At 53.4% G+C, this 13,038-nt stretch overlaps 1 protein-coding gene across 1 annotated transcript in view; it reads left to right on the top strand.

Moving 5' to 3' along the window:
- Window positions 1-12,993, top strand: part of Ppfia3 (PTPRF interacting protein alpha 3) — a 29,412-nt gene extending 16,419 nt beyond the window's left edge. Inside the window, 16 exon segments of the mRNA XM_051148519.1 lie at window positions 1,084-1,306; window positions 2,642-2,805; window positions 2,907-2,985; window positions 2,987-3,035; window positions 4,196-4,289; window positions 4,526-4,607; window positions 5,128-5,328; window positions 8,370-8,432; window positions 8,593-8,619; window positions 9,569-9,744; window positions 10,253-10,350; window positions 10,793-10,968; window positions 11,051-11,119; window positions 11,290-11,461; window positions 11,771-11,842; window positions 12,015-12,993. Coding sequence (XP_051004476.1) covers window positions 1,084-1,306; window positions 2,642-2,805; window positions 2,907-2,985; window positions 2,987-3,035; window positions 4,196-4,289; window positions 4,526-4,607; window positions 5,128-5,328; window positions 8,370-8,432; window positions 8,593-8,619; window positions 9,569-9,744; window positions 10,253-10,350; window positions 10,793-10,968; window positions 11,051-11,119; window positions 11,290-11,461; window positions 11,771-11,829 — 1,732 coding nt within the window. The 3' untranslated portion in view covers window positions 11,830-11,842; window positions 12,015-12,993.
- The last annotated feature ends 45 nt before the right edge of the window (window positions 12,994-13,038 follow it).

Here is a 13,038-nt window from a genome sequence, read left to right as displayed (position 1 = left end):
TCAGGTGGACTGGGTGGCTCACCTGACTCTACAGCCTCTGAAGGCAGGATGGCCTGCTCCAGGAAGCTGCCTACCAGGACCAGCCATGTCAGCAAGTTCTGTGCCTGGCTGGAAGACACCGGCCGGCTCAGTGGCTTAGGAGAAGAATGGCCGATGCTGCTGTGGACGTCAACGTCAGGCATTTACATCCACACACTGCCCCCTCCAAAACCATGCTTACACACAGGCATCACACACACACACACACACACACACACACACACACACACACACACACACGAGTGAAGGGAGAAAGGAAAGAAAAACTGAACCTTAACTGTACCCACAAGGAGTTCCTGGCTGATAGCATAGTTTTTCAGGAAGCCCACAGATTCTCCAGAAAATGGCCTGATTTGGCCATTCTGTGGTCACAGTCTTTATGGGCCCCCAGGAAGTACGGCCAACACAGTCACATTCTAACTCATCCACTCTCCCTTCCTGCATGGATTCATGACCTTCTACACCCTGCTTTGATCGACTTGGAGACCACCCTGCCCTTAGCATTTTGCTCTTGCATCCGTTTTGTTTTGTTTTTTTTTTTTTTTTTTTTTTTTTTTGGTTTTTCGAGACAGGGTTTCTCTGTGTAGCCTTGGCCATCATGGACTCGCTTTGTAGACCAACGTTTTGTTTTTGTTTTGGTTTGATTTGGTTTGGTTTGGTTTTGGTTTTTGGAGGCAGAGTTTCTCTGTGTAGCCCTGGCTGTCCTGGAACTCCCTCTGTAGACCAGGCTGGCCTTGAACTCACAGCGATCTGCCTGCCTCTGCCTCCCGAGTGCTGGGATTAAAGGCGTGTGCCACCACCACCTGGCTTTTGCTAACCTCTTCTGATAGAAACCGCAGCTACTCAGCCCAAATCCTTCAATGATTTCTTGAGACTCTCAGGGGTTCTGGCCTTCCTTTGAGCCTGAAGGCTATGGACAAGGAGTCCACAGGAGCACTCTTAAGTCCCTTCCTTGTCCTGAGCCACACCCTCCTCCCCTCCCTGGCCTTTCCGTAGCTGCCCATCCCCTCCATTCTCCACCTAGTCTTCTTTCTCCCCTCCCAGGCTAATCCAAGAAGAGAAGGAGACGACAGAGCAGCGGGCAGAAGAGCTGGAGAGCCGGGTGTCCAGTTCCGGCCTCGACTCACTGGGACGGTACCGCAGCAGCTGTTCACTGCCACCCTCGCTCACCACCTCCACCCTCGCCAGCCCCTCACCTCCCAGCTCTGGCCATTCCACCCCTCGCCTGGCACCCCCAAGTCCTGCCCGGGAGGGCACCGATAAGACCGTGAGTATCAGTCTCTGTCACCCCAGCCCAGTGGAGGTGGGAGAGGTCAGGAACGGAGCTTACTGCAAATAACTGCCACAGTGGCTTCCAGAAGCATCCTTGGCCCTCCCAAAACTTCCAAGGGCCACGGGAAGGCTGCTTTCTGGAGACTTAAGTAGTTGGCTGTGGTCTACTTGGACTTGTTGCATAGTGTGTGTGTGTGTGTGTGTGTGTGTGTGTGTGTGTGAGTGTGAGTGTAATTCATGAGCATGCCATAGCACTTCTTGTGGAGGTGTGAGGACAATTTCTAGCCTTTGGTTCTCTCCTAACATGTGGAACTTGGTGACAGAACTTAGGTTACCAAGCTTGTAACAAGTTGTTTACCCGCTGTGCTTATCCCAGCAACCCTACTTTGATGTGTTTTCTTCTTTTCTTTTTCTTTTCTTTTTTTCTTTCTTTCTTTCTTTTTTTTTTTTTTTTTTTTTTTTTGGTTTTTCAAGACAGGCTTTCTCTGTATAACCCTGCTGTCCTGGACTCTCTTTGTAGATCAGGCTGGCCTCGAACTCACAGCGATCTGCCTGCTCTGCCTCGCAAGTGCTGGGATTAAAGGTGTGCGCCACCACTGTCTGGCCGTGTCTGTGTTTTCTTATTTTCTTTCTTTTGTTTTTGTTTTTGTTGTTGTATTGTTTTAGTTTTAGTTTTTTGTTTTTCAAGACAGGGTTTCTCTGTGTAGCCTTGGCTGTCCTAGACTCGCTTTGTAGACCAGGCTGGCCTCGAACTCACAACAATCTGCCTGCCTCTGCCTCCCAAATGCTGGGATTAAATGCGTGCGCCCACCGTGTCTGGCTGAGATCTATAATCTTTAAATGACCTTTAAGAACTTGAGTATGGTGACTCAACACCTGTCACCCCAGTGCTTGTGTGGCTCAGGCAGGGGGATTGCTGTGAGTTTGAGGCCAACTTTGGCACACAGTGAAACTCTATTTTGAAAGAAGGAGGTGGAGGAGAAATAAGAGGAAGAAGAGAGAGAGAACTGGGAGGAGAAACTTAACCTTGAAGGAGGCAAATCATATGCAATTTTGTTTTATTGTTTTATTTCTGTGTATCGTGCTTCCTGATCACCATTAGCATTCTTTGAGGCTACACTTCTGTCATTTCTTGAAGAGCTACTTCCTGTACCGGCTTCTCCAGTTCCAGGGGACCACAGCCACTGCTGTTGCGCCCCCATTTGATCTAGGCTACCCTTCTTTCAAGTTAGTGCCCAAGCAAGGGACAGCTCAGACAGCCTCCCATACCCCACAATTAACACTCCTACTGTGATCCTCAAGCTAAGTCTGCATCGGTCTCCATCCCCAGAACCATGTCCCCAAGGAGGAAGCTGGTGTGCCACGAGGGGAGGGCCCAGCCATTCCAGGAGACACTCCCCCACCCACTCCTCGCTCTGCCCGTCTTGAAAGGATGACCCAGGCTTTGGCACTGCAGGCGGGGTCCCTGGAAGATGGGGCACCTCCCCGGGGAAGGTCAGTGGGGATGTGGGTTGAGAATGGGGAAGGGGCAAAGACATGTGTGTCTGTGGGGAGGAGGGACAGTGACCATTCTAGGCTCTTCCCTGTCTCTCTAGCGAGGGCACCCCAGATTCCCTCCACAAAGCCCCTAAGAAGAAGAGCATCAAGTCATCCATAGGTCGGCTCTTCGGCAAGAAAAGAAAAGGGCCGGATGGGACCTCCAGGCCGGGAAAGTTCTTCTCTGGGTCAGTTCGGTAACGCCAACCCCCCTCCCTCTCCCTCCCTCCCTCCTTCCCTCCCTTTCTTCCTCCTTCCCTCCTTCCCCCTCCCTCTCTCCCAACCTTCCCCTTTGCTAGAAATTAATTTCTACTTTCATTAGTTAGTACTTTTTTCTCTCTCTCTTGTGGTGCTGGGAATTGAACCTAGGGCCTCATGCATGCTCAGCAAGCATGCCACCACTAAGCTGTATTTCCAGGCCCTGCATTTTTTTTCTTTTAGTTAAAAACTTGTATAGAGTCGGGCAGTGGTGGTGCACCCCTTTAATCCCAGGCAGAGGCAGGGGGATCGCTGTGAGTTTGAGGCCAGCTTGGTGTACAAAGAGTCCAGGACAACCAGGACTATTATACAGAGAAACCTGTCTCAAAAAAAAATTGCATTATAATTCTATGTGTTCTTGATGTACGTATACTGAGGTCAGAGGACAACTTTGTGAAGTTGGATCTCTCCTTCCCCCTTCCTTATGTAGCCCCAGCTGTTCTGGGATTCACTTTGTAGACCAGGCTAGCCCCGAGCCCACAGAGAATCTCCTGCCTCTGCCTCTGTCTCCCAACATTGAGATCAAAGGTGTGCAGCAGCGTGCCACTCCCTGTTTTGTTTGTTTGTTTTGCTATGTAACTCTGGCCGGCCTGGTATTTGCTTTGTAGCATAGAAGGGCCTTGAGCTCGAGGCATTCTTTTTTGTTTTGTTTTTGTTTTTTAAGATTTATTTGTTCTTTATGTATAGTGTTTTTACCTGCCTGTTCCCCTGCAGGCCAGAAGAGGGCACCAGATCTCATTCTAGATGGGTGTGAGCCACCATGTGGTTGCTGGGAATTGAACTCAGGACCTCTGGAAGAGCAGCCAGAGCTCTTTAACTGCTGAGCCATCTCCCCAGCCCCTTGTTTTGTTTTTTTGAGACAGGGTTTCTCTGTGTAGCCTTGGCTGTCCTGGACTCACTTTGTAGACCAGGCTGGCCTCGAACTCACAGAGATCCTCCTGCCTCTACCTCCCGAGTGCTGGGATTAAAGGGGTGTGCCCAGAGCTGGTGGTGTTCTTGCTGTCTTTCCGGGGCTTGGGGATGTCCCACGTGAGCCACCACATTTCCCTGACCCAAGACTTCACTAATTTTGATGCTTCCTTGCCTCTAGCTGGGACACCCTCTGATGAAACACTGGCCACTGACCCTCTGGGGCTAGCCAAACTGACTGGCCCAGGGGACAAGGACCGGAGGAACAAGAGGAAGTGAGTGAAGGGTTTGGGATGGGGACAGATACTGGTGAGGTCGTGACCTGTGACCCTGCCCTTTCCAGGGTATCTGGGAACACCTTTCTTTATGGCTTTGCTGTCTGGGTGGGGAAGGCGGGTTTTCAGGGCATCATTACCTTACTGCACTTTTTGAAGGGGCTTTGATTGTGTGCACCTGTGTGAGAGGTCCACGGGAAAGGTTCACAGCCTCTCTCATCTACCTTCTCTTGTAGGCATGAGCTTCTGGAAGAAGCCTGTCGCCAGGGCCTGCCTTTTGCTGCCTGGGATGGCCCCACCGTGGTCTCCTGGCTGGAGGTATTCTGACATTGCAATGACCTTAGTATAGAGTTACTAATCCAACCCCCGAGTCCCCTACCCACCCACTCCCGACTTTAGTTTTGTCTCACTCTGTAGCTCAGGCTAGCCTCAAACTCATGGCAATCCTCCTGCCTCAGCCTCTGGAATGCTGGGATTACAAACCTGAGCCACCGTGCCAGGCCTTTACCCTCAGCTCTGACAGCTGCTCCAATCCAGAGCTGGTTGGCTCTACCCAACACAAGCCCGGAAGCGGGGTGGGTGGGAGGTCAGGACCCGAGGCTCTAAGGGAAACCACTTCCTCTTCCTCCCACCCCTGCTCACTCTATCTGCCTCTTCTGGTCTCTCCCTGTATCTGCCAACTTGTATCTGTCTTTCCATCTGTCCCGTCTCTATTCATTCCTCGTCTTCTCCCACGTGTCTCTGTCTTCCCGCGTCTGTTCCTTTGCCTGAGAACTTTCCCCATCTGTGCCTCTCTCTCCCCTGACTCCTCCACATTCTCGCCTCCCCGTGGCCTCAGCTCTGGGTGGGCATGCCAGCGTGGTATGTGGCCGCGTGCCGGGCCAATGTCAAGAGCGGCGCCATCATGGCCAATCTGTCAGACACCGAGATCCAGAGGGAAATCGGCATCAGCAATCCACTGCACAGGCTCAAGCTACGCCTCGCCATTCAGGAGATGGTGTCCCTCACGTCGCCCTCAGCTCCTGCCTCCTCCCGCACTGTGAGTGCCTGCCAACCAACGTACACACACGCTCCTGCTTGGTGCCACTGGCACCAGCACACCGCTAATCCTGGGCCCACTGGCTGCATTTCCCATGGGCCCTACCTCCATGTGTCATGGGTGGTTACAGAGGACATCTCTTTCAGGGACTCTCTGGCCTGTTAGCCCCCAAGACTTTCTTCCTGGGGATTTCACCACTTCCAAGAGACTGCAAATGCACAGCTTTCTTTTCTTTCTTTCTTTCTTTCTTTTTTATTCTTTTGAGACAAGATCTCACTTACGTAGGGCCAGCTGGCCTGGACTTCACTATGACCAGGCTGGGCTCGAACTTACAGATATCTACCTTTACCTCCTGAGCCGGCACCACGGTGCCTACACAGCTTTTTCCTAAGAAGTCTCAAATGGGCAGACAATTATCAGTACGTCTGAGGCCAGCCTGGGCTACTGAATAAGTTCAAGGTCAGCCTGGGCTATTTGGTGAGACATTGTCTCATAGAAAAAAGAAACGGTTCAGAGGGTAAAGGTGCGGACACCAAGCCTGACCATGTGAGGTCAATCCCTGGAGCCCACCTGGGAAGAAGATCAACTTGAATAATTGTCCTCTGACCTTCAACACACACACATACACACACACACACAAACACACACACACACACACACACACACACACACACACACTAAATGGACGTTATTTTAAAGGTTTTTTCTTTTTTTTTCTTTTCTTTTTTTTTTCCGAGACAGGGTTTCTCTGTGTAGTCTCTGCTGCCCTGGACTCGCTTTGTAGACCAGGCTGGCCTTGAACTCAAAGATCCACCTGCCTCTGCCTCCCTAGTGCTGGGATTAAAGGTGGACGCCACCACGCCCAGCCAGTTCTTTTCTCTTTTGAGACAAGTTCTCTGTGTAGCCTTGGCTGTTCTAGAACTCGATCTGTAGACCAGTCTGGTCTCAAACTCACCGAGATCCACCTGCCTCTGCTGAGATTTAAGGTGTGCACCACCAAGATGGGCTTATTTTAAACATTTTTGAAGTGAAAAAGAGCTCAATGCTTGCCTTGAATAGCAAGCTCAGGGTTGGAGGTTCAGTCTTGACTTGAGCACTGAAGAAAATGGAAAGAGAATTACACATAGCTGTGTCTAATTTCACTGTAAATGGAACTCGCTCTGTAGACCAGGCTGACCACTTGCCTCTGCCTCCCAACTATTGGGAAAGGTGTACACCACCAATACCCAGCTTCTCTTGGGTTCTTGGGTGTAAATTTTTTTTTTTTTTTTTTAAGATTTATTTATTTATTAAGTATACAATGTTCTGCCTGCATGTATGCCTTCACGCCAGAAGAGGGCACCAGATCTCATTATAGATGGTTGTGAGCCACCATGTGGTTGCTGGGACTTGAACTTAGGGCCTCTTCAAGAGTAGCCTGTGCTCTTAACCTCTGAGCCATCTCTCCAGCCCCTTGTGGGTATAGTTTAAGGGCAAAACAAAAAGTTATCCTCTAAAATTGCCATCAATAGACATCTTTTCCTCCTTTGGGCCTCCACAACCTTAACAAACTCCTCAAACTGTTATTGAAATAAGGTCTCACTTTGGGGCTCACTCGGGCACCCATTGTGATGCTCTGGCCGCAGACCACAAGGATGGGGGGGTCACATTGCCGTTGCCATTATTTTTTTGAGTGTGTGTGTCCTAGAGATCCAACAAGGCCTTGCGAATGCACACCACCCCTAGCTAGCTCTGGAGAATGGCAGGCAGCTCCAGTGCTGAGCAAATCCGTAACCATCCTCCTGTAAGACAGCGGCTCCCTGGGTGGCTCAGACTTGTCTTGTTCTTGTAACCCTGCCCCCGCCCCCTGAGTGCTGGTATCACAGGCCTGTCCCACCACGCTGGGCTCACGGAGGTACACGTGTTCACTGTGTGCTCCGTCATGGTCCTCATCAGGAGCCGAGGGCTCTGAGCCTACATAGGCATTGATGGTTCGTAGGGCAGAGGTGTTGGCAGCAGTGGCCCCACAAGGTGGCAAACACTCGTCCTTTTGCTGTGTCTGCTATCCCCCTTATGGACCTCACTGTGTATGATACCAGAGTGGTGACATCAAAGGCACAAGGCCACATGCACTTGCTCACACAGAATCTCTAACTTTTTTAGAAAATGTATTTTACATGTATGAGTGTATGTGTGAATGCCTGGTGCCCCTGGAGGTCAGAAGAGGCCATCAGGTCTCCTGGCAATGGAGTTTCAGATGACTACGGGCTGCTATGTGTGTGCAGCAACCAAGCCTGTATCCTCTGCAAGAACACCTGAGCACATGTTCTTTTTTTCCTTTTTCTGAGACAGATTTCTCTGTGTAACCCTGGAACTCACTCTGTACACCAGACTGTCCTGCTTCTGCCTCCCAAATGCTGGGATTAAAGGCGAGTGGGAGCGGCCCTAGTGCAACACACAGCTTTTGTTTTTGTTTTTTCAAGACAGGGTTTCTCTGTGTAGCCTTGGGTGTCCTGGACTCACTTTGTAGACCAGGCTGACCTCGAACTCATAGAGATCCGCCTGCCTCTGCCTCCCGATTGCTGGGACTAAAGGTGTGCACCACCACCACCCGGCTCCCACATTTTTTAAATTAAAATTTTATGACCACCACAGAGCATGCGTGGGATGGCGCTTGGGTCATCAGGTGTGGTGGCAAGCACCTTTCCCTGCTGAGCCCTCTTACTGGAGCTTGCCAGCTCTTATGCCTCAGAAAGAAAGATGCCCAAGACAGGTTCATTTCTTTGTTGTCATCTGGCCTTTGAAACCCCAAACAGAAGCCGGGTGGTGGTGGCGCTCGCTCAGGAGGCAGAGGCAGGTGGATCTCTGTGAGTTCGAGGACAGCATCTTCTACAAAGCGAGTCCAGGACAGCGAAGGCTACACAGAGAAACCCAGTCTCAAAAAACCAAAGAAAGAAAGAAACCCCAAACAGAATGAACATAACAAATGGGTCAGGTGGGGTGAAAGGAAACCATCTGTCCTCTGTGCCATCTCCCAACCCATAACTCCTGGCGCCCCTCAGCCCACAGGAAACGTGTGGATGACGCATGAGGAAATGGAGTCTCTGACAGCAGCTACAAAACCCGTGAGTGCCTCCTGCTGGTGACCCCGGGGGTGGCGCTCTTCCTACTTGGTGTGGTGGCCGGGCGGTATCTGTCTGTCCGTGCATCGTCTGTCCCTTCTGCTCTCCTCTGCCTGTCCCCTTAACCCACCCTTCTCTCCCCCTCTTCCCACTAACGGGTCAGGAGACCAAGGAGATCAGCTGGGAGCAGGTAGGGGCGCAGGGCGGGTGGACGCATGAACAGGTTGTGCACGCTGCATGGTCTTTCTCTGCGCCCCACCCCTTGTCAGAACATCCCACGACCCTGCCCCGGAGGGGAAGTCCGCAGCATGGAGATCAGCTGTGGACTAGTTCATAGTGGCTTGGTGTGAGACAAAGTGGAAGCCTTCCGTCTTGGTCTCCAGCCTGGTGCACTGGCCATTTCATGGTTGTGGGTTGCTTGGGAGCTGGGGATTGTGGGATTGCTGGAACCGGAGGGAACTGCCTGGAGGTGCCGAGGTGCCAGGGTTTCCATTAGGGTTGGGGAATAGGGCTGGCTGCACAGTTTGGTGCCTCAAGGGTTAGCTGTGCTAGTCGTGGTGGCAGCGAGGCGGGCCAGGCAGGTGAAAGGTGGGGAGGACACAGTTCCTGGGGAAAAGAGATACTGGACGCCTGGCTTGAGCTTCCGGGCAGCTGAAGATCCAGGTTGGGCTGTTCCCTGGCCCTAAACGTGCAAAAGACTTTGGGCCTGTCTCATAGCCTTGTCCTGACCTGGTCTGCCTGGACTAGTATTTTCTCAGTGTTGTAGGAGTGACGGTCTCTGGGTGTAGTCTTGTTTGGCTGAGTGGACGCAGACCGGCAGGCCTGGGGGTCAGTTGGTGGAGCCCTTGCCTAGAATAGAGTCTTAGGTTCCAGCACCAGCCTGGCGTGGGAGTACACACCTGTAACGCCAGCACTCAAGAGGGCAGAGGCAGAAGGATCTAGAGTTCTCAGCTTCACTGCAAGTTTGGGGCTAGCCTGGGCTACACTAGACCCTGAGCTGGTCCGTTGTCCCGAGCCATACAGTTCTGTGGTGGGGAGGGAACTAACTTGGGGTGGGGGCTGGGTTTTGTCCTTTTCCCTGTACATACGGGAAGGTACAGCGGGCCTGACCCCCCTCCCTCACCTGCCCATGGCCCCAGATCCTGGCATATGGCGACATGAACCACGAGTGGGTGGGGAACGACTGGCTGCCCAGCCTCGGGCTGCCCCAGTACCGAAGCTACTTCATGGAGTCGCTAGTGGATGCTCGGATGCTGGACCATCTGAACAAGAAGGAACTGCGAGGCCAACTCAAGATGGTGGACAGCTTCCACAGGTGGGGGCTGCCCGGCCAATGGGAACAGCCCAGGGGAGGAAGCCACGCCCCTAGAGAGGCTTAGGCCAGTGGGAAGTTCCGTGAAATGTTCCCTTGGTGCGCCTGCAACCAAGAAGGCGCTCCATAGGAAAATTGAGATCTCTTGTGGTCCTGGTGACTTGCTACTTGGGTGCCAGAAGGTTGCTAAATTGAGGTTAGCCTGGATTACAGAGTGAGTTCAAGGCCAGGCCAGGAAATTTAGAAGTAAAAACAAAGTTCTGAAAGTGAGAGAGAGAGAAAGTAACCACTAGTGCTATGGGGATTTGTGCTCTTTACACACACACACACACACACACACACACACACACACACACACACGAGAGAGAGAGAGAGAGACAGAGACAGAGACAGAGAGAGAGAGACAGACAGAGAGACAGACAGAGACAGAGAGAGAGAAAGAATTCGACAAGAGCAACAACAGTGGCCATGGGAAGGCTCCTAGGTGATTCAGTTTCCCCCCACCGCTCAGGGTTAGTCTGCACTATGGCATCATGTGCCTGAAAAGGCTCAACTATGACCGGAAAGACCTGGAGCGGAGGAGGGAAGAGAGCCAGACCCAGATCAGAGGTGAGATCCTGGGGGGCGGGGGGGGCAGGTAGGGAGAGGCAGGGTGGGGGAGGAGAGAGCCAGAGAAACCAAGAACTACTGGTGGGGTCACCATGGGGGCGTGGCCAGAGAATAAAATGGGCGTGGAGTCCTGTGCGAGACTGGCTGGGCCTGGCAACCGGGGTGCGCTGTCACTCAAGGGGCGGAGCCTGAATAGGGGGCTTTGCTAAGAGAGAATAAGAACCTGCTCACTAGGAGGCGCTGTCCGTATAAATAATAGGTGGAACCAGCCCTGGGGGCTTGGCTAGGGAGGGAAATGGGAGTCACAGGCCTAGCGAGCCAGTTCCTTACGTGAGGGATGGAGCATAGGGATGGCTAGGAAAGAAAATAAGGGTGAGGTTAGGCGACTTGGGCAGGGCTGGCCACTGGGAGGTGCACAGTTAAGAGTCCCTTTCATCCCCAGACGTGATGGTGTGGTCCAACGAACGGGTCATGGGTTGGGTGTCTGGTCTTGGCCTGAAGGAATTTGCTACGAATCTCACCGAGAGTGGGGTACACGGGGCACTGCTGGCTCTAGATGAGACCTTCGACTACTCCGACTTGGCCTTGCTTCTCCAGATACCGACCCAGAATGCACAGGTGAGCCTCGGCTGCTCAGGGAGCACTCCCACCCGCGTGCTCCCACCTCGCTTCACTAACCTCTCTCCCTCCTCCTCGACAGGCCCGGCAACTGTTGGAAAAAGAATTCAGCAACCTCATCTCTCTAGGCACAGACAGACGGCTGGATGAGGTGGGCGTGGGCAGCAGTCTTGTCCCCAGTAGCACTTAAAAATCGGTGAAGGGGTGGGGCTTGTTGCCAACCAATTGCGGTTGGAGGCTGACCCAAATGAGGGGCGTGGTTAATGCAGGGTCGGCGGGGGCGTTCTCCTCCCTCACCTTGGATTTCTATCGTACAATTAGGACAGTGCCAAGTCTTTCAGCCGCTCCCCTTCCTGGAGGAAGATGTTCCGGGAGAAGGACCTCCGGGGTGTAACCCCCGATTCGGCCGAGATGTTACCCCCCAACTTTCGCTCAGCTGCAGCAGGAGCCCTAGGCTCACCGGGGCTCCCACTCCGCAAACTGCAGCCCGAAGGTAGAGGTCTCTCGAATGTGACAGTCCAGACTCTATTCTATCTGGTCTATCCTGGGCTACAGAAGAGTGAGTTCAAGACAGCCAGGGCAGCGTAGTGACACTGTCTCAAAAAGTAAAAAGAGGGCTGAAGACATAGCTCATTGCGGGAGGAATGCAAGAGAGTGTCCCAGTGAGGAGCTGGGGGTGTGGCTCGGGGGAGGGCATTTGACTAGCAATGTAGGGGCCCTTCAAGCTTCAGTACCGAGGAGCGGGGGATTCCCTGGGGAAAACTAGGGTGCTTCCAGGTTGAACCGCTGCTGCTCTCTCCAGGCCAGACTTCTGGGAGTTCAAGAGCAGATGGTGTCTCGGTCCGGACTTACTCCTGCTAGTGCGCACCTCCAGGTGAGGGACTCTGCCAGGTGACTTTTAGGGTTCAGGGTGGTGCAGCGGGGACGTGGGACGGCGTACCAAATGGTTCCCATTCGGTGACCTGTCTGGCCTCAATGCAAGCTGACCTCACTCTGACTCGGATGAAGACCCTTCCGAAGGCTGGGCCGTTTTCCCTCCTTTCCAGAGCGTGGTCTAGCCGGAGACCGCCGGGAGGGAGCTCACACTGCGGACTGCACCGTCTAGACACACTAGCCGGGTGTGCGCGTTCCCGCCTCCCACATGGACTGGGCCTGGACCAAACCACAGGAAATGGACTGAGAAGGGGGCAGCGGAAGAAGAGGACAGGAAGAAATCCCACCCTAAACTTCCGCCTCCCTTTTCTCTACTTTGTAATTTATTGATCCGTTTCGAATGGGAGCCAGGCGCCCTGCACCTGCGGACAGGGGGCGGGGCTTCCCTCTGGGCCCGCATGCGGGGAGAGGCCACCCCTCCCCTTTCTATTGCCCAGTCGCGGGGCCCAAGTCTTCCTTCGTCGTCCGCTAGGAGGGGAGGGGAGACTCGCTGCTACAAGCCTCGCCCCCCCTGTGCCACTCAGCCCTGCCCCGCTGCGTCTTGTCGCCAGTCCTCGGGGTCATCTGCAAGCGGGGTCCCCTGTCCCTCCTCCCGTGTCTCGTGTCTCCCGGGGCCTCCCCGCCCCCGTGCTATGGCGGTGTCTGTGCCCAAGGGTCAGGGACGCAATACAATGTCCCCATTTCCCCTCCGGCTCCGGGGTTTGCATGGGAAAATCCCTCTGTCAGCTATGCCGCTGGGCGATGTGGCCTGGGGAGAGGACGGACAGCGGGGAGCCACCACCCCATCCTCGGTGGGCCACCCGGCTCCAGGCGTTACTCAGTGATCACGGGTAAAAACCTACTGTTTCAAAAGCTCTGGTGTTGACCAGCCTTTTTTTGAGACAGGGTCTCACTTTGTAGTCTTGGCTGGCCTGGAACTCACTATGTAGACTAGGCTAGCCTCGAACTCACAGAGATCCGCCTGCCTCTGCCTCTGCACTGAGATTAAAGGTGTGTGCCACCACTCCCAGCTTTTGTTTTCAAGATGTTAAGAACCCAAACCAACCACCTCTAGAACCAATGCACGAAGGCTGCCCAGTCTCAGGACCTCTGCCTCACCCTGCCCTCTTGTCTTTCCAGGACACAACCAACACTGGA

The sequence above is a fragment of the Acomys russatus genome, chromosome 7, assembly GCF_903995435.1.
Source record: "Acomys russatus chromosome 7, mAcoRus1.1, whole genome shotgun sequence".
NCBI classification, from domain to species: domain Eukaryota; kingdom Metazoa; phylum Chordata; class Mammalia; order Rodentia; family Muridae; genus Acomys; species Acomys russatus.
This window is presented reverse-complemented; position numbering and strand designations above follow the sequence as displayed.